General features: G+C 45.4%; 1 protein-coding gene across 1 annotated transcript in view; it reads left to right on the plus strand.

The window, feature by feature from the left end:
• Window positions 1–19,741, plus strand: part of LOC134983907 (zinc finger protein 271-like) — a 72,797-nt gene extending 53,056 nt beyond the window's left edge. Inside the window, exon 5 of the mRNA XM_063949518.1 lies at window positions 16,419–19,741. Within this exon, the coding sequence (XP_063805588.1) occupies window positions 16,419–18,310 (1,892 nt within the window). The 3' untranslated portion in view covers window positions 18,311–19,741. The remainder of the gene's footprint in view (window positions 1–16,418) is intronic.
• The last annotated feature ends 2,320 nt before the right edge of the window (window positions 19,742–22,061 follow it).

Here is a 22,061-nt window from a genome sequence, read left to right on the forward strand (position 1 = left end):
ACTTTTTTGAGAAAACCATCTTATCGGGACATCTTGTCTAAATTTGAGTCTGAATCATTACCGACACTAAGACGAGCATAAGTACATTTTGACAATTGACTTTATTGAGACTTTCTTATTCATCTGATTTATTTTAAACAGCTTTTACCGTAAAGGTTTTTATTTCATCCATTTTAAGTACCTTATACCTTTGATCAGTGCGCAGAAATCTTTTTTGTGTTTTTATTGTGTTTTTGTGATTGGGGTAAGTCACGTCTGATTTCCGCAGCCTGATTGCAAGTGAGGAGCGCAGGTGATTATTTATTGTTTGTATCTTCTTGCTATTACCCATAAACATCTGACCTCATGATGTTTCTGTAACCGATAGCCACTGGGGGTCTATGCTCACTGATGTCTCCCTATTTCCACACTTCAAAACTTCTGCTATGTCGCTACTGGCCTCCTGACCTTGTTCTCTAATCTCCGTAATGTTATGCTGAAGAATGGGCAGAACTGGAATATCAACTCATAAGAAAGCTAAACCTCGTCCTCAACAGGAAACCTCTCAAACTGACTTGAGACCTTTTCTTCTTCCTAATCAACTAACATGGAGCCCCAGTCCTGATCATTCAGAATCTTCTCCCATCCCGTCTTTTCCTTCAAGTCCTTCCATGATAGCTTAAACCCATTGTTTAAACCTATGGCAAGCCAGGTGGGCTCTATTCTTCTCTCGGTTTTCCTTTAAAGTCTTTAACGCTCAGGAACCTTAAATCGAAGAGCAGATGCACTTTCTCATTCTTTTCAAATGGATGATTCACTCAACTCCTCTGAGAAACAATTTATTCTAAATCCAGCTTCATTTGCTACAACTCGTACTGTTCCTCTACTTCCTCCGGGGAGAACTTTTGTAGCACCAAAATTTTGCAGGAAATTGCTTATGTGGGCTCATTCTTCATCTTTCATGGGTCATGCCGGTGGTCTTAAGACTCTCAAGTTCATTCAGCGATTCTACTGGTGGCCTCATCTTAAAACGGATGTCTTTGAATTTGTAGCAGCTTGTTCCAAGTGTGTTCAACATAAAAGTCCATGAACATCTCCCTCGGGTCTTCTTCATCCACTTCCAACACCTCAAAAGCCTTGGACTCGCATCTCTATGGATTTCATAACCGATTTGCCAGTCTCCAGAGGCCACAACACCATTTGGGTCATTGTGGAATGATATTAGAAGATGGCTCACTTCATACCCCTCACCGGTCTTCCCTTTGCTCCTCAACTATCCAAATTGTTTTCCTCATAGATTTTTAATTTGCATGGCCTTCCACAGGAAATAGTTTCTGATCAGGGTCCTCAATTTGTCGCCAAGTTCTGGAAAGCTCTCAGCTCTGTCCTAGGAATCAAGTTGAACTTCTCTTCAGCCTACCATACCCAGACTGACGGACAGACTAAAAGAGTCGACCGAGATCTGGAAACTTTCTTACGGATGTTCATGTTCCCTGCTCAGGAAGACTTGATGGATTACCTCCCATTTGCTGAGTTTCCATACAATAACCTATATCATTCTTCTACCAATTCCACTCCTTTCTTCATTAATTATAGTTTTCATCGAGTTCCTTACTTCTAATCTCTCCCACCTCTTGAGGTTCCTGCTGCTCTTCGTCAGTTCACTAAGATTTGGAGACAAATTCATAAGGCGCTACTTATGACTTCCCAGAAATAAAAGACCTACTCTGATCGGAAACATAGGGCTGTTCCTAGTCTCAAAGTGGGAGATTGTGTTTGGATATCCACCAGAAACCTCAGACTCAAAGTTCCTACCAAAAAGTTTTCTCCAAGATTCATCAGCGCGTATCCTATTAAAAGTGTTGAATTCTGTTTCTTACAAGGTGAAACTGCCTCCCTATTTGAAAATTTCCAATACCTTTCACATTTCTCTGCTAAAGCCTCCTGTACTAAATCATTTTCGGGCAGCTTTCCCTTAACCTCCCAAGGTTCAAGCTGCTCAAAATGAGGAATTTGAGGTTCATAACATTCTTGACTTCCACAAGAGGTATGGTCATCTCCAGTATCTCATAGATTGGAGAGGATATGGTCCGGAGGAAAGATCTTGGGTGGCTGCAGAGGATGTTCATGCTCCAAGACTGAGTTGTGCCTTTCATGCCAAGAATCCCACTAAGCAGCGTGGGTGTTTAAAGACTACCCTAAAAAGGGGGGTACTGTCAGCATCCGGAGTTTTACCACTGGTTCTGGTCCCTGTGGCCTTCCTCTTAGCTGGCTGGTGTCGCTGCGATGGATAGGAGCTACAGCAGCGAAGTCCTCCGGTGCGGCGTCTGGGAGGCTGAGGCCAGAGGTAGATGCTGGTTCCACATGTGCCCTCTGTGCAGGGAGCCACCATGTTGGAGACCAATCCAAGTCAATAGGTATCCCAGTTCACACCCAGCCACTCCGGTACAGGCTTCCCTTATAAAAAAAAGGGGTTAATGCTTAGCTATGTTGTCATACTTCAAGTTACTTGCTGCTGTAAGGTGCTCTGTGCTTCCAGGTTAACCCTTGGTATCCTGGTTCTGTTGTGTCCGCCTGGTGGTCAGTTCTGTTATTGCAGTCCTTTGCTCCCAGTCCATCTGCTCTTGTGGTTTAACCACTGGCCCTCTAACTGGTAGAGGGTCTCCATTTGCTGATGGTGCTCACAGCGATCCTCTCTTCAGCATCGTTTACAAATCACAAGTCACTTCTTCATTCAGTATTCTTCAGCATCGTTTACAAATCACTAACCTTTCATCTTTCAGAATTCACTCAGACTTCTCTCCTAGTCGTTGTGTATGATTGAGGTCTCATTAAAACTGAATTCCTCTTTCTTCGGTGTATCATTCATGGTCATTGTCCTCATTCCCTACCCCTCTACATCCATGGGCCTAAGTCTTCAATCCATGAGTAAGAACTACATTCAGCCACCTCATTTCCTTCCTTTGCCGATAGCTGCTCCCTCAGTCAATTATCAGTCGTCAGATCCCAAACTCAAACCAAGCGTGACATGGAAGAAGGGGAATTCCTGATTTATCTGGATATTAAGGATGCGTGTCTTTACATCCCAATATGGCCGCCTCTTCAGGCTTACCTCATGTTTGCACTTAAGGACAGTCAATACCAGGTCCGGGGCCTTGCATTTCGGTCTCTTAACAGCACTGAGGGTGTTATCAGGGGTGATAGCAGAGATGTTGCTACAACTCCGCAAGCAGGAAGTGAACATTGTTCCATACTTGGACGATCTCATAATGGCTATATTCAGAGCACAGTTGATGGAAAAGATCAGCCTTCCAACACGACTACTCACAGATCATGGGTGGAGTCTCAATCTGCAGAAATCCCACCTAGGACCTATGCAGAGGCTTCAGTTCCTGGTAATGATACTGGACACGGTGTCTCAGAAGGTGTTCCTTCCTATGGACAAGGCAAAGATAATTCAGACGATAGTACATTCCATTTTGAAGCTGAACAAAATTTCGGTACATCTTTGCATACGCTTACTGGGAAAGATGATGGCCTCCTACGACACAATTCGGTACGGAAGATTCCATGCATGACCATTCCAGCTGGATCTGCTGGACAAATGGTCTGGGTCACATCTGCACATACGCCAGATGATATGCCTTTCACCAAATGCCAGGATTTCCCTCTTATGGTGGTTGCTGATCTCCCTCCTGGAGGGTCGACACTTCGGAATTCAGGATTGGATTCTGTTGACAACGGATGCAAGCCTCCATGGTTGGGGTGCAGTGACCCTAGGGGCTCGGTTCCAATGAAGGTGGTCTTATCAAGAGGCTTTCCTTCCGATAAATGTTTTGGAACTCAGGGCGATTTACAATGCCCTTCTGCTGACCTCTTTATGTTCTTCAGTATCAGGCCATACGGGTATGGTCGGAAAAAGCACCAACTGTGGCATACATAAACCAACAAGGAGGTCCAAACAGCAGAGCTGCAATGAGGGAGGTATCATAGATACTCCTTTGTGTGGAGCGAAATCCCAAGGCCATTTCCAACATATTAATTCAGGGAGTAGACAATTGGGGAGCAGACTTCCTCAGTAGACACGATCTGCACCTTGGGGAATGGGGCCTCTACCTGCAAGTGTTTCAGCAGATATTTAATCGGTGGGGCTACCTGCAAATCAACTTGTTGGTTTCTCAGCTCACCAAGAAGCTTCTGCGTTACTTTTCTGGGACGAGGGTTCCACAGGCCGCAGCAGTGGACGCCCTGGCGACACCGGGGATTTACCGGTTGGTTGTTAGGACCTCCTGCTCTGTGCTGCCACGTCGCCATGGCAACCGGGAGGCAAGTGTTAGCGAAGTAACCTGAGTGCAGCTGATACTCCTGCATGGGTTTTTACTGTGCAGTGGTTACAGGCTCTGTGCACGGCAGGGAATCCGGCGCTGGTTTTGTGCTCACAGTCTGTGAGGTCTGAGTGGGGCGTGGACAGCACCTGCTATATAAACCATCCTCTCAGGCTAGAAAAATGCTGCTGAATCTTTGTTTGTTAGTCAGTTCCAGAGAATTAGCTAGTACTGTGTGACTTTGTATTTACTTGTTGCTTACTGCAAATAGGCCTTGGGATTCGGTACTTCATTCTGCCAATCCGGACCTAGCAGTAAGACTGGAGTCAGTTGTTTAACCTGCTGGGGTTCTTTTGCTATTCTGTGAACCCAGCAGGTTTGCGGCTGTACTCTCAGACCTGCCTGCTTAATCCTCTCTCACTGTGCAGGGCGTCCAGGTGTCAGTTTAGTGGCAGTAAGCTGAACCTGTGCCCTGCAAGTGGGGGTTAGGATTGTGGATACTCTCCTTGTGTCTATATTTCTATCTCTGACCAAGGAGTTTATTCCCACACCCGTTGGTAACCCTTTGGGGTTTTTTCTGTTGCTCTTAGCAACATCATTTCGGGTGCTCCACATGTTCAATCACTACATCTCGCTTCATTGTCCGCTCTATTCCATCTGAGCATTCCTGACACTAGGGAGACACCCAGTTCCTGTGCCTTTGGGCTTCTCCGTTCACTTTGTGTTTATTAGTTATTCCATCACCTCCTGTGTATGTTATGTTATACTGTCTGTGAGTTCGTTTGCTTCGCATCCCTCTCTGTTCATACACCGGTATACTCCTGTTAGCACTGGTGTGCGTAACATATTCAGCAGCCTTACTCCTGTTGAAATTTTGTGGGAATATGGAGCATACCCCTCAAAATACTTTGCAACAGGTGGTCGATCAGGTGCAGGTCCTGACTCGACAATTTAATGAGATGTCTATTAAAATGAACACCCCGCAGGCCGCTAGCGGAGCTCCCGCAGCAGCAGCGGCAAGTTCAGGGGTTAAGGAGCCGAGAGTAAATCTCCCGGATCGTTTTTCTGGAGATCGCTCGCAGTTCTTTTGTTTCAAGGAGAGCTGTAAGCTATATTTCAGGCTTAGGCCCCAGTCTTCTGGGTCGGAGATTCAGCGGGTGGGCATGGTGATTTTCTTGCTACAAGGAGACCCACAGGTCTGGGCAAATGGGTTGCAGCCTGACTGTCCGTCGCTTAAAAGTGTTGATGCTTTTTTTACGGCACTGGGCATTTTGTATGATGACCCTGACAAGATGGCTTCAGCCGAGGCTCAGATTACGGTCCTTAAGCAAGGGCGACGGCCAGTTGAGGTTTATAGTACTGAGTTTCGGAGGTTGGCTCATGATACCCAGTGGAATGACCCAGCCCTGAGAAACCAGTACCGAAAGGGCCTTTCTGACCAGATAAAGGACCAACTGGTACAATATCCCTCGCCTGATAGCTTAGATCAGCTCATGCAGTTATCCATCCGGGTGGATAGACGGCTGAGAGAGCGTAGGCTTGAAAGGGAGACCGCAGTTTCCTTTTTTCCCAAGGGAACCTCAGACTCTGAGGAATATTCGAGGAGCCTATGCAGATTGGGGCTACCCGCCTCTCCTCGCGTGAGAAGACGCGGAGGAGACAGCAGGGTTTGTGTTTGTACTGTGGGAATAAAGGTAACGTTGTAGTATCATGCCCAGAAAAGCCAGAAAACTTCAGGGCCTGAGTGTGATGGAAAATATCCTGTCAGGCCAGAAGTCAGAATTTCCCAAAAAGACTTTTCTCATTCCGGTGACTATGGAGATCCTCGGCCAAACTGTCAAGACTGAGGCCTTTGTTGACAGTCGGGCCGATAGGGTTTTCATGGACCGTCAATTCGCCCTGGAACACTCTGTTCCCTCAGTACCTTTGGCATCAGAGATTGAGATCTGTGGGTTAAACGGGGAACCATTGTCCCAGGGTAAAATTACCTCCTGCACCAGCCAAATTCCTTTGTTTATTGGAGCCACACACTCTGAAAAATTGTCTTTCTATGTGACTGTCTGTTCTTTTGCCCCATTGGTTTTGGGGTTACCCTGGTTAAGGGCCCATAACCCTCAATTTGACTGGGTCTCTGGGGAGATTCTTAGTTGGGGTAGTGATTGTTTCAGGAGTTGCTTGAGCCTTCCAGTCAGGCTCTCGCAGCTAAGTTTGCCAGGATTGCCAGGATGTTATGCAGACTTTGCAGATGTGTTCTCCCAAAAAGTTGCGGAGGTACTACCTCCCCATCGCCCCTATGACTGTGCCATTGATTTGTTGCCGGATGCTAAGCTTCCCAAGAGCAGGTTGTACTCCCTGTCACGTCCTGAGACTCAGGCTATGGCAGAGTACATTCAGGAGAACTTGGCTAAGGGATTTATCAGACCCTCACAGTCCCCAGTTGGGTCGGGGTTCTTCTTCGTGGGTAAAAAGGACGGTTCGTTGCGACCCTGCATCGACTTCTGTGAATTGAACCGTATCACGATTAAAAACTCGTACCCACTGCCTCTCATTTCGGTTTTGTTTGACCAGCTTCGTACTGCCACCAATTCTAAGATTGACCTACGCGGTACTTACAATCTAATCCGAATAAGAGATGGGGATGAATGGAAGACTGCCTTTAATACCCACTCAGGGCATTATGAATATTTGGTGATGCCTTTTGGGCTCTCTAATGTCCCGGCAGCCTTCCAGGAATTCATGAACGATGTGCTCAGGGAATATTTGGATAGATTCTTAGTTGTTTATCTAGATGACATCCTAATCTTCTCCCATTTCCTGGAGGAACATCGGAAGCATGTACGCTTAGTCCTCCAGAAACTCAGATACCACCAGCTTGGGGCGAAGCTGGAGAAGTGCGAATTTGAAGTCCAGCAAATCGCATTTCTAGGGTATATTATCTCTTCAGAAGGTTTCCAAATGGAGGGTTCTAAGGTACAGGCAATCCTGGATTGGGTGCAGCCCACTACTTTGAAGGCGCTTCAGCGTTTTCTGGGCTTTGCGAATTTTTATAGATGATTTATCACTGGATTTTCGTCTATAGTGGCCCCCTTTGTGGCACTCACTAAGAAAGGGGCAGATGTTGCTCACTGGTCTTGTGAGGCCAAAGCGGCCTTTGCCCATCTCAAAAGGGCATTTGTCTCGGCTAAGGTGCTGCGACACCCACATCCAGAGCGTCCTTTTGTGGTGGAAGTGGATGCCTCTGAGATAGGTATTGGGGCAGTGCTCTCTCAGATGGGGGTGTCTGATAATCGCCTTCATCCCTGTGCTTACTTTTCCCGTAAATTTTCGTCTGCCGAGATGAATTATGATGTGGGTAACCGGGAATTGTTGGCTATAAAGGATGCACTCGGGGAGTGGAGACACTGGCTTGAGGGGGCTAAGTTTGTGGTCTCAATTCTCACCGACCATAAGAATCTGGCATATTTAGAGTCAGCGAAGCGTCTCAGTGCCAGGCAGGCACGATGGGCTTTGTTTTTTGCTTGTTTTAATTTTTTGATAACATATCGCCCTGGGTTAAAAAACATCCAGGCTGATGCGCTCTCGCAGAGTTTTGCTCCAATCCAGGATACCACCGAGGAGCCATTGCCCATTGTTTCCCCATCATGTATTAAAGTGGGCATTACCCAGGACCTCTTGTCATTAGTCCTTAGAGCACAGGAGCAGGCTCCTCCAGACCTTCCGGTAGGTCTCTTGTTTGTGCCTCCTAGGTTAAGACAGCGCGTGTTCCTGGAATTCCATGCCAAGAGGTCGGCAGGGCATCCGGGTATTGCCAGAACTCGGGAGTTGCTGTCTAGGGCGGTGTGGTGGCCCTCGGTGGCTAGAGATGTGGATCAGTGGGTTCGGGCATGTGATGTTTGTGCCCGAAATAAAACTCCTAGAGGGGTTCCTGTCGGCCCATTACATCCACTCTCTATTCCATCTAAGCCATGGACCCACATTTCCATGGATTTTGTGGTGGACTTGCCCAAATCCTCAGGGATGACAGCCATTTGGGTTGTCATTGACAGGTTTTCGAATATGGCGCATTTCGTTCCATTGGTTGGGTTGCCATCGGCCAGACGCCTGTCTGAGTTATTTATGCAGCATGCTGTGCACCTCCACGGGTTGCCACTTGATGTGGTCTCTGACTGTGTGGCCAAATTCTGGAGGGCATTTTGTTCTGATCTCCAGATTTCTGTGAGCTTGTCGTCAGGCTACCATCCACAGTCTAATGGGCAGACTGAGAGGGTGAACCAGTCCTTGGAGCAGTTCCTCAGGTGTTATGTCTCCAAGTGTCATACTGACTGGGTTGCTCATCTGTCCATGGCGGAGTTTGCCTATAACAACGCGGCTCACTCTGCTACAGGGATCTCTCCCTTCCTTTGTGTGTATGGGCATCATCCAAAGGCCAATTCTTTTGACCCCTTGGATTCCACGCCTGGTGGTTCCTCTGTGGTTTCGGCCCTTAGGGGTATTTGGAGGAAAGTGAAGAAAGCCCTTGTGTCTGTGTCATTAGTGACCAAAAGGGTTTTTGATAAGCGGAGAAGACCCTGCAGCTTCAAATTAGGAGACTTCATCTGGTTGTCCACCAAGAATTTGAAGTTGAGACAGCCATCTCATAAGTTAGGCCCCCGGTTTATCGGCCCTAAAAGATCACCAGGGTTATCAATCCGGTGGCATTTCAGTTAGATCTGCCCCGTTCATTGGGTATCAATAAAACATTTAATTGTTCCCTTTTAAAACTGGCGGTTAGTAATCCTTCTTCCAGTGGAAGACCTTCTTCTCTTATGATACGGGGTCAGAGGGAGTTTGTGGTTGAAAGGGTTCTCGACTCCAAGATGGTTCGGGGTCGGCTGTCATTTTTGGTGCACTGGAAGGGGTATGGCCCGGAGGAGCTGTCATGGGTGCGCAGTTGTGATCTTCATGCCCCCCGACTGATACGCTCTTTCTTCTCGCAGTTCCCCGATAAACCCGGTGGTAGGGGTTCTTTGACCCCTCGTCAGAGGGGGGGGGGGGGGGTACTGTTAGGATTTCCTGCTCTGTGCTGCCACGTCGCCATGGCAACCGGGAGGCAAGTGTTAGCGAAGTAACCTGAGCGTAACTGATACTCCGGGACAGGTTTTTACTGTGCAGTGGTTACAGGTTCACGGTAGGGAATCCGGCGCTGGTTTGTGCTCACAGTCTGTGAGGTCTGAGTGAGGCGTGGACAGCACCTGCTATATAAACCATCCTCTCAGGCTAGGCAAATGCTGCTGAATCTTTGTTTGTTAGTCAGTTCCAGAGAATTAGCTAGTACTGTGTGACTTTGTATTTACTTGTTGCTTACTGCAAATAGGCCTTGGGATTCGGTACTTCATTCTGCCAATCCGGACCTAGCAGTAAGACTGGAGTCAGTTGTTTAACCTGCTGGGGTTCTTTTGCTATTCTGTGAACCCAGCAGGTTTGCGGCTGTACTCTCAGACCTGCCTGCTTAATCCTCTCTCACTGTGCAGGGCGTCCAGGTGTCAGTTTAGTGGCAGTAAGCTGAACCTGTGCCCTGCAAGTGGGGGTTAGGATTGTGGATACTCTCCTTGTGTCTATATTTCTATCTCTGACCAAGGAGTTTATTCCCACACCCGTTGGTAACCCTTTGGGGTTTTTTCTGTTGCTCTTAGCAACATCATTTCGGGTGCTCCACATGTTCAATCACTACATCTCGCTTCATTGTCCGCTCTATTCCATCTGAGCATTCCTGACACTAGGGAGACACCCAGTTCCTGAACCTTTGGGCTTCTCCGTTCACTTTGTGTTTATTAGTTATTCCATCACCTTCTGTGTATGTTATGTTATACTGTCTGTGAGTTCGTTTGCTTCGCATCCCTCTCTGTTCATACACCGGTATACTCCTGTTAGCACTGGTGTGCGTAACATTGGTGTACTTGTTCCCTCCAGTTCCTCTAATTCCAAGAGTTTTCAAAGGACTTAAGGGGACAGGGTTCAGGCAATTCTGATTGCCCCAGACTGGCCTGGTATGTAGACATTCTAGCCTTATTACTCGTAGGCCCCTGGCCTCTGCCAATTCAGGATAATCGTCTTACACATTGGCTGTTCGTTTATCCAGACTTACCACGGCTACGTTTGATGTAATGGATGTATATTGGGATGATTTTGTGCCAGGACAGAGATTCCGGGCAAGGTTATCTCGACTATGCTCCAAGCCGGCCAGATAGTCGCATAGAAACATTACCATTGCATATGGGAGAAATGTATCTCTTGGTGTGAGGGTCAACAGTATTCTGCTATGGATTTTCATCTGGGACATTTCTTGCACTTCCTGCAGGCTGTTGTGGATGTGGGCCTACGTTTAGGCTCCAAAAAAGTTCAAATCTCAGCCATGTCTTTTTCTTCCAGTGAACAATTGGCTGTTCTCCCAGTGGTCCAGATGTTCTTGACAGGTGTCCTTCATATTCGACCACCCTTTGTGCCTCCCACAGCGCCGTGAGTTCTCAATTTGGTTCTGGCCTTTCTCCAATCGGTTTGATTGAACATTTCAACAGGGTGGACATGGAGTATTTGACATGGCAGGCTATCATGTTGTTGGCCTTGGCCTCAGTGAGGCATGTTTTGAAATTAGGGGCCTTATCCTGTAAGAGTCCTTCTGTGGTGTTTCATGAGAATAGAGCGGTGCTTAAAACTCACTTGGCCTATGGTGGTTCTGGTTGTCACTGGCACGTCTGTTACACCAATGTACTTGGACTTGGCTTTGGAGATTTATGTCAAGAGGCCAGCTCGTTTCAGAAAATCAGACTCGCTTTTTGTTCTCTATGATGCTTCAAAGATTGGTTGTCCTGCTTCGAAGCAGTCTATTGCGTGTACAATCCAACAGGCTCACTCTTCGGCGGCTTTGCTGCTGCCGAGGTGTGTTCAGGCCCACTCCACCTGGTAGGTGAGTTCTTCCTAGGTGGCTGCCCGGGGTGTCTCAGCTTTGCAGTTATGCTGGGCAGCTACTTGGTTGGGTTCGAACACGCTGTAAACTTTTAAAGGTTCAACACCTTAGCTACTGAGGACCTTCAGTTTGGTCAATCAGTTTTGATGGGGTCTCAGCACTCTCCCACCCGGTTTGGAGTTTTGGAACTTCCCCATGAAACTAAGACCAACCCAGTATCTTGTTGTGATCATAAAGTACAGATAGTGCGTCTGACTTCCTGTGACGAGTAGTTCTCTTCACATAGATTTTCAAAGCCCACACGACATCCAAGTACTTTGTGGTAATTAAGGTGTCAGTAGCCACTGGCACCACAATAGGTTGGTTGATATGAAAAGCCAACACAACCTTAGGGAAAAATTGCTGACGCATTCTGAGCTCAGCTCTATCCTCATGGAAAATCAAGTAGGGGCTCTTGCGCGACAATGCCCCCTATTCTGACACACGTCTGGCAGAAGCCAAGGCCAACAACGTGACCACCTTCCAAGTAATACATTTTACGTCCACCTCCTGTAAAGGTTCTAACCAATCCGACTGCAGGAACTGCAGCCCACATTAAGATCCCAAGGTGCCATAGGAGGCACAAAGGGTGGTTGGATGTGCAGAACTCCTTTCAAGAAAGTCTGAACCTCAGGGATAGCAGCAAATTGTTTCTGGAAGAAAATAGACAAGGCCGAAATCTGGACCTTGATGGAGCCCAAGTGTAGGCCAACATTCATACCTGTTTGCAGAGAAAGAGGAGAAAATGTCCCAGTTGAAACTCCACCGTAGGAAACTTTTTGTATTCACACCAAGACACATACTTTTTCCAAATCCAATGGTAATGCTTAGACATTACTCCCTTCCTAGCTTGGATCAGAGTAGGAATAACCTTCCGAGCTAAGATCTGGCGTTCAACCTCCATGCCCTCAAATGTAGCCGTGGGAAAACAGCCCCTGCAGTAGAAGGTCCTCGCAAAGAGGAAGAGGCCTCGGATCCTCCAGCAGTAATACCAGAAGATCCGCGTACCAAGCCCGCCTTGGCCAGTCCAGAGCAATGAGGATCGCCGGAACTCTTGATCTTTTTATTAGTTTGAGAATCATTGGGATGAGTGGAAGTGGAGGGAACACATACCCTGACTGGAACACCCACGGAGTCACCAGGGTATCCACCGCCACTGCCTGTGGGTCTCGTGAGCTGGAACAGTACCTCCGAAGCTTCTTGTTGAGTCGATAGGCCATCATGTCTATCTGAGGTACACCCCATTGGAGTGTTACCTCTGTGAATACCTCTGGGTGGAGGCCCCATTCTCCTAGATGGATATCATGTCTGCTGAGGAAGTCCGCTTCCCAGTTGTCCACTCCCGGAATGAAGATTACTGACTGTGCCAGCGCGTGTCTTTCTGCCCAGAGGAGGATTCTTGTTACTTCTGACATTGCAGCCCTGCTCTTCGTTCCACCCTGCCTGTTTATGTAGAACACCGCTGTGATGTTGTCTGACTAAACCTAAATTGCTCGATCTTGCAGAAGATGAGCCGCTTGCAGAAGGCCATTGTATATGGCCCTTAGTTCCAGAATGTTTATTGGAAGGACCGATTCCTAGCTTGACCACTTTCCCTGGAAGTTTTCCCCCTGGGTGACTACTCCCCAACCTTGAGGCTTGCATCCGTGGTTAGAAGAATACAATTGTGAATCCCGAACCTGCGGCCCTTGAGCAGGTGAGAAGTTTGCAGCCACCAGAGTAGTGAAATTCTGGCTTTCGGCGACAGGAATATCCGCTGGTGCATGTGAAGATGCGATTTCGACCACTTGTCCAGGAGATCCAGCTGGAAGAACCGTGCATGGAATCTTCCGTATTGTAGAGCCTCGTAGGAGGATACCATCTTCCCCAGAAGGCGAATGCACTGATGAACCGATACCCGGGGAGGTTTCAAGACGTCCCAGACCATTGATTGGATCACCAACGCTTTCTCCACCAGTAGAAACACCATCTGCACTTCAGTGTCGAATATCATCCCCAGGAAGGGCAGTTTCCTTGTCGGTTCCAAATGTGACTTTGGAAGGTTCAGGATCCACCCATGATCCCAGAGTAGTTGAGTTGAGAGCGCAATACTTTGCAACAGCTTCTCCGTGGAAGATGCCACTATCAGCAGATCATCCAGTTATGGAATTATGTTCACTCCCTCTTTGCATAGGAGCATCATGTCCGCAATGACCTTGGTGACCACCCTCGGTGCTGTGGAGAGGCCAAATGGAGATGTCTGGAACTGATAGTGACAGTCCTGTAGTGCAAACCGTAGCTAGGTATGGTGAGGTGGCCAGCTCAGAATGTGAAGGTACGCATCCTTGATATTCAGGGATACTAAGAATTCCCCCTCCTCCAGACCTGAGATCACCGCTCTCAGAGACTCCATCTTGAATTGGAAAACCCTCAAGTAGTGGTTCAACGACTTCAGGTTCAATATGGGCCTTACTGAACCGTCCGGTTTTGATACCACAAACAAGTTTTAGTAATAACCCTTGGTTTTTGGGTGAGGTGGAACTGGACCAATGACATTTGTTTGTACCAATTTTTGAAGGGCTTCCTGTAGGATAGCACTTTCTGTCAGCGAAGCCGGTAAGCCTGATTTGAAGAATCTGTGAGGTGGGAGTTCCTGCAACTCCAGTCTGTACCCCTGGGTAACAATATCCGTCACCCAGGGGTCTAGGCATGAAGACGCCAAGACGTGACTGAAATCTTTTAGTCTCGCTCCCATCTGCCTGATCTCCAGGCTAAGAGGTCCACCATCATTCTGAGTATTTGGAGGAAGCAGAACCTGGTTTCTGTTCCTGGGAACCTGTTGGTGAGGTCTTTTGGATCTTCCCCGACCTCCTCTAAAGAAGGTGGGAGGGGGTTTGGATTTTTTAAATTTTGCGGTCCAAAAGGACTGCAGTGTAGGAGTAGGATAAGATTTCCTAGCTGGGGCTGCTGCAGAGGGAACAAATGTCGACTTACCCACAGTCGCCATGGAAATCCACGCATCCAATGCATCCCCAAATAGTGCCTGACCTGTAAATGGCAGGTTCTCCACACTTTTCTTGGATTCTGCATCCATTGGCATAGCCAGAGTCCTCTGCACACCGAGACAGCCATGGAAGTAGCAGGCAAATATCCTTCATGGCCTTCACCATGAAACCTGCAGAATCCTGTCTGTGACATAAAAACAAGTCAATGTCACTCGTATCCATAGTATCGAAGTCCTCTGGTAATGTGCCTGACTACTTTACTATGGCTTTAGAAGTCCACACACAAGCAATAGTGGGCCTTAAAGCCATGGCTGTAGCAGTGTATAGTGATCTCAATCTTGCGGTCAGCCGGCTCCTTTAAGGCGGTTGAACCAGGAACAGGTAAAACCACCTTTTTAGACAGCCTAGATACAGAAGCGTCTACTATAGGTGGGTTTTCCCACTTCTTCCTGTCCTCTTTAGGGAAAGGAAAAGCAATGAGAATTCTCTTAGGGATCTAGAATTTTTTCTCTGGTTTTTCACAGGATTTTCTAAACCAGGCAGTTTTACTCCTTAGAAGCAGGGAAGGTAAGTGAGGACTTCTTATTTACTGTAATATAAGCTCCAACCTTCTGACCATGCAGCACCACAGCCCCTGTGCCTCTACTTGTTCCGGAACCTTCTCAGAAATATGCAAAACATACCTAATGGCTTCAGTCATTAGCTGCACCCCTTTAGCAATGGATGTATCCCCCCCTGCATATCCCCATCACCGTCCCCTGTATCAGAGTCAGTATCAGTGTCAGCTTGCATTATCTGGGCAAGTGTACATTTTTTGGGGTATGTAGGTGGGGTTTTAGAGGAAGTAGTGGGAGCTGAATACTTCAAACCCACTACAGATTGTCTCAAAAACTGCGTCTCTTTCTCAGTATGTGACATCCTTGTTGAAATCTGGGATATCATTCCCCTTATAGAATCCACCCATGGGGGTTTGGATTCAGAAGGCTGAGACAGCACATTGCAGTACTGAGTACATGGAATAGACTCCTCAGGAGAAGATAAACAGTCTGCAGCACAGGACACAGAGTCTTTAGACATGGTGATGTGGATATACACACTTACACACACACACACAGGTAAATGTCAGATACGTTTCCCCCAGAGTACCTTCAGAGAGTCACAGAGTATAAGGAGCCAGCCACACAGCGCCCCTGTAGGCAGTTATTATGATAACAGCTCGGCACTGACTAACTAACCTTAATAGGTCAGTGTCTTACTTACCAGATCTTACTGGCCGGCCAGAGATATCAACACCTACGGATAACATCGGATACAAAAGATTTTGCGGATAAACATCTGAAAACATACCTGCTATCCACCAGGCAGTGGACTCCGGATAAGGCTGTTTTTGGAAGCGACAGCCGGGAGAGGTATCTATGGGATATGTGCTAAACCATACATCTGTGCACAGCACTATTAGAAAATCCTAACCGCAAAACATAATAATTATAATTCACACTTATTGAAAATAATAGTGTGATGAAATTTACCTGGACGGTATAATCTATTAACTGTATGCATGTATGAAAAGAACTACAATTTGCATAACCAATTGTCGGATAATCTATTATAACAACTGAGGAAAAATACTTATTAGCTGGACATTTCTACTGACTGATAACATCTATGCGGCTATGATTTATTGCTATAAACATACAAAGCAATAACATCTAGCTTTAAAATTCAGCCGTATACAATTATATAAAATCAGTAAGGAACAGCTCAATCTCTGGTTTGGTGTATTAAGCGGAATGTTCAGCTAGAATCTCCAATTCATACGATATGTTCCCCATCCATTGTTTTACATTGGTGCTGACATAGGACTTGACGAGTGACTACATCTCCATTTATACTTCATGGTTAGTTACCAGTACAAGAGAGAGAGATCTAAGTCTTATTATAATATTACATTTGTTATTGTGAGTGTTCTCAGGAGGGTGGACACAATGATTATCTGAGACACAATATTATAAAGCCTTCATTAAAAGTTATGTTTTACTATACACACACATTTACAATTAAGTGTCCCAGAAAGTCTTCTCCTATTGTTTACAAGATTAATATTGTTACAGAAAATGTCACATTTCCATAATGTATTTTTATTTCCAGCAGATGGACACACAAGCAGGAATATCTCAGAAGGACATCTTATGTTATCCCCGGATTGTGACATAAAAGATAATGACAGTAGACAGGATTCTCCTGGAGCTAACCCCATTACCCCAATTATACATCCAGCTCTATCAGCTGGTCCCCCTGATCCTGGGGAATGTTCTCCTGATCACTCTGATATTGGTGCATCTGTTACAGCTCTGACAGTAGATACAGTGTTTCCGTGTTCTATAGATGCCAAATGTTTTACACAGAACACAAACCTTATTACCCATCAGACAGGTAAGGCAGGTGAGAGGCCACTGATATGTTCAGAGTGTGTGAAATGTTTTACATGCAAATCAGATCTTATTAGACATCAGAGAAGTCACACAGCTGAGAGGCCATTTCTATGTTCTGAATGTGGGAAATGTTTTGCACGGAAATCAGTTCTTGTTAGACATCAGAGAAGTCACACAGGTGAGAGGCCATTTCCATGTTCTGAGTGTGGGAAATGTTTTGCACACAAATCAGATCTTGATAAACATCAGAGACATCACACAGGTGAGAAGCCATTTCCATGTTCTGTGTGTGGGAAATGTTTTGCACACAAATCAGATCTGGTTAAACATCAGCGAAGTCACACAGGTGAGAGGCCATTTCTATGTTCTGATTGTGGGAAATGTTTTGCACACAAATCATATATTGTTATACATCAGAGAAGTCACACAGGTGAGAAGCCATTTTCATGTTCTGAGTGTGGGAAATGTTTTGCACACAAATCAGATCTTGTTAAACATCAGAGAAGTCACACAGGTGAGAAGCAATTTCCATGTTCTGAGTGTGGGAAATGTTTTGCACACAAATCAGATCTTGTGATACATCAGCGAAGTCACACAGGTGAGAAGCCATTTCCATGTTCTGAGTGTGGAAAATGTTTTGCACACAAATCAGATCTTGTTATACATCAGAGAAGTCATACAGGTGAGAAGCCATTTCCATGTTCTGAGTGTGGGAAATGTTTTGCAAACAAATTACATCTTGTTAGACATAATAGAATTCACACAGGTGAGAGGCCATTTTCTTGCTCTGAGTGTGGGAAATGCTTTATCCAGAAATCACATCTTGTTATACATCAAAGAAGTCATACAGGTGAAAATCCATTTCCGTGTTCTGAGTGTTGGAAATGTTTTGCACACAAATCAGATCTTGTTATACATCAAAGAAGTCACACAGGTGAGAGGCCATTTTCTTGTTCTGAGTGTGGGAAATGTTTTATCCAGAAATCACATCTTGTTATACATCAAAGAAGTCACACAGGTGAGAATCTATTTCCATGTTCTGAGTGTGGGAAATGTTTTGCACACAAATCAGGTCTTGTTACACATCAGAGAAGTCACACAGGTGAGAAGCCATTTCTATGTTCTGAGTGTGGGAAATGTTGTTTAAGTAAATCACATCTTGTTATACATTATAGAAGTCACACAGGTGAGAAGCCATTTCCATGTTCTGAGTGTGAGAAATGTTTTGCACACAAATCAGATCTTGTTAAACATCAGAGAAGTCACACAGGTGAGAGGCCATTTCCATGTTATGAGTGTGGGAAATGTTTTACATACAAATCACATCTTGTTATACATCAGAAAACTCACACAGGTGAGAAACCATTTCCATGTTCTGAGTGTGGGAAAGGTTTTACAAACAAATCGCATCTTGTTAGACATCAGAGAAGTCACACAGGTGAGAAGCCATTTCCATATTCTGAGTGTGGGAAATGTTTTGCACACAAATCACATCTTGTTATACATCAGAGAAGTCACACAGGTGAGAAGCCATTTTCTTGCTATGAGTGTGGGAAATGTTTTACATGGAAATCACAACTTGTTACACATCAGCGAAGTCACAAGTGAGAAGCCATTTCCATGTTTTGTGTGTAAGAAATGTATTGCACACAAATCAGATCTCCTTAAACATGAGAGCAGTCACACAGGTGAGAAGCCGTTTTCTTGCTATGAGTGCAGGATATGTTTTACACAAATCACATCTTGTTACACATCGGAGAAGTCACACAGGTGAGAATCCATTTCCATGTTCTGAGATTGGGAAATGTTTTGCACACAGATCTCAGACATAACAGAAGTCACACAGGTGAGAAGCCATTTTCTTGCTCTGAGTGTGAAATGTTTTACACAGAAATCACAACTTGTTACACTTCAGCGAAGTCACACAGGTGAGAAGCCATTTCTATACTCTGAAAAATAAATCAGCACAATAGACATCTTTCAGGTGAGGAACCATTATAATCTTCTGGAGTATACTCATTGCCATGCATTGTTCTTCAAGGTTCTTATCCTATATCCTATGCTTTTTGCAATATACATGCTACTGCCAGGTGAAATAATCAGATGGCTGCCCTCATCTATCACTGCTATGCAGATTACCTGCCCCATTACTTCCATCTGCAGATGAAGGACTGTTACCAGCAGTACCAAGAATCCCCAAGCAATTCTGAGATGTCAGGGGGAGACAGGGTTGGTGGCACTAGTGCTGTAGCGGGGGCTGCCGGAGGCACTGTCTGTGGGTAAAATTGTCCCCAAGTAGTGCTGAGGTGGAAGAGGGGGTACACAGGGTGGCTGGCAGTAGTGGAGACGGTGGCAATAGTGGGGAAGGACAAGGCGGTTAGCAGTATTGGGGGAAAGACTCGTTGGGGGGAGATAGGGCTGGTGGTGGTAGTGGGGGGAGACAGGGTGGATGGCCGCAGTGCAGTACCAAGGGATGCTGGAAGCAGTAAAGAGGTGTATGGATCCCACACAGAATCAGCTGATAATTAGACTTGATGATGATTATGTGTCCTTATTTCTAATTAATCCCTCATATGTGTTATTGTTATTTGCTGTGTCAACCTTTATGTTGGTTCTGTGTAATAATCCTGGAAGTAGTGCTGCTACCGATCTCATATCATTTATAGTCACTTGGAAAAGATGAGATATGAGGTGCACTCTGGAAGCTTATAGGGGGTTAAAGATGAACGCACATGTGACATCACGCAGCCCCCCGGAAAATGGTCCTGGTCCGCCTGCATTCGCCCCTCAAGTATGCGGCCGCAATGTGCGTGTTCGCATGGCTGACGCACATGTGCATTTTGCCAACACCAGCAAATTGCTGTGGCCCACTATTGCGGTTGGGCCTGAATGACCCCCATAGGCTTTTGGCTCTCCTGATATGTATCTGTTTTACTTACCTGCAATACTAACCCGTAACATGACTTATTTCTGTGCTTTAAAGGATATTTTATCCATGTGCAGAGTAATGTATTTTTTAAGTTTAAAATATAGACAAAAATGTGTATTAAATATATGAAATAAAAAAGTTGTTTAAAAACAAAAGATTTCCATTGAGCCTTTTTATTTGTCTGTGTATTATCTTATTTTCAGATAATTGTCGCTATGGTGACAGAAACAATTTCCTGTTAATGTGTCATTGTATTGTTACTTTTGTGTCCACATAATATCAGTATTGTTGTGTATAAATAACTCGTCTGGTGTGTAAAGGTGGGTACACACACTGCCATTGTGACTATGCAATTTCCCTTGAACTGGCTGGAGCCCAGAACCACGAATAGTGACTGTATATATTTGCGATTTTGGCTATGTCTGATTTTGACAGCTCATTTGAATAGTGGGATGACATCACGGGGAGGGACTCTTTCTGTATGCATTTCGAGTATGGGGTGACTTTCAAGGCATGCCTTGAAAAAGAGTCACCCCAGACTCGAAACGCGTTGCCCAAAGGAGGTCTTTGCTCAGGTGAGGTGGATATGTCTCTCATGTAAGGTAAAACCTATTTTATTTCTCTATATTTGGGATGTGGAGCTTTGTTACCGGACCTCAGCTCAACAAAATCATATATTCTTCCTTGCTGGGATCTCGCACAGCCCCCTTTTCCCCTTACGGCTTGTATGTTTATTTATTTTTTCAACCATTTTAAACCATTTGTGAAATAATTTGTACCTATACTGCATCACTGTACAAGTCTATTTGATGCAGAGACCTTTATACATGGAGTTATGCTGTATTCATTGTGAGTAATGGTACGCTTGAGACGTACCTTATGATAACGATACCTTGTTATACTGTTCCTCACTATGTAAGTGAGGTATGCTGTTCCTAAGATCACCTGCATATCTTATTTGTGGGGTTAAGATATAAAGAAACCATTATAAAGGTTATAGCACATTATATTGTGTAAGTGAGGTACACCACATCTACTCTACTAAAACAAGATCATTCACTTTCATAAGGAGTACCGCATTATAATCTCATGTATGGAATAATCTTGAACATACAGTGGAGTAAAAAAGTATTTGGACAGCCACCGATTGTTACAAGTTGACCCACTTAAAAAGATGAGAGAGGTCTGTAATTTCCATCATAGACTTCAACTGTGAGAGACAGAATCTGGAAATTACATTGTATGATTTTGAAACAATATATTTGAATATTCTTGCAGAAAATAAATATTTGGACAATCAAACAGTTGAACTTAATACTTTGTAATATAACCTCGGTTGGCAATTGCAGAGGTCAAACGTTTCCTGTAGTTCTTGACCAGGTTTGTACACACTGTAGCAGGTATTTTGGCCTTCTCTTCCACCATGCAGATCTTCACTAGATCTGTCATGTTTTGGGGCTGTCGCCGGGCAACATGGACTTTCAACTCCCTCCACAGATATTTTTACTGGGTTGAGGTCTGGAGACTGGCTAGGCCACTCTAGGACATTGAAATGCTTCTTACAGAGCCACTCCTTAGTTGCCCGGACGGTGTGTTTGGGGTCATTGTCATGCTGGAAGACCCAGCCACGTTCCATCTTCAATGCTCTTACTGAAGGAAGGAGATTTTTGTCCAAAATTTCACGATACATGGCCCCATTCATCCTCTCCTTAATACAGATCAGTCGTCCTGTCCTATTTGCAGAAAAGCAGCCCCAAAGCATGATGTTTCCACCCCCATGCTTCACAGTGGGTATGGTGTTCTTGGGATGCCATTCATCATTCTTCTCCCTCCAAACACGGCGAATGGAGTTTATTCCAACAAGTTCAATTTTACTGTCATCTGACCACATTACATTCTCCCAATCCTCCTCTGGATCATCCAGCAGGTCACTGGCAAACTTTAGAAGGGCCTGGATATGTGCTGGCTAAAGCAGGGGGACCTTTCGGGCACTGCAGGATTTTAATCCATGACAACATAGTTTGTTACTAATGGTAACCTATGTGACTGGTCCCAGCTCTCTTGAGATAATTGACCAGGTCCCCCTGTGTAGTTCTGGGCTGATTCCTCACCGCTCTCAAGATCATTGATACCCCACAAGGTGAGATCTTGCATGGAGCCCCAGGTCGAGGGAGATTGTCAGTGATCTTGTATTTCTTCCATTTTTTTTATAATTGAGCCAACAGTTGATCTCTTCTCACCAAGCTGCTTGCCTATTGTCGAGTAGCTCATCCCAGCCTTGTGCAGCTCTACAATTTTGTCCCTGGTGTCCTTAGACAGGACACCAGGGACAAAATTGGTCTTGGCCATGGTGGAGAGGTAGAAGTCTGACTGAGGGTGTGGACAAGTGTCTTTTATACAGATAACCAGTTCAAACAGGTGCCATTAATA

Source organism: Pseudophryne corroboree, assembly GCF_028390025.1.
Source record: "Pseudophryne corroboree isolate aPseCor3 chromosome 3 unlocalized genomic scaffold, aPseCor3.hap2 SUPER_3_unloc_29, whole genome shotgun sequence".
NCBI classification, from domain to species: Eukaryota; Metazoa; Chordata; class Amphibia; order Anura; family Myobatrachidae; genus Pseudophryne; species Pseudophryne corroboree.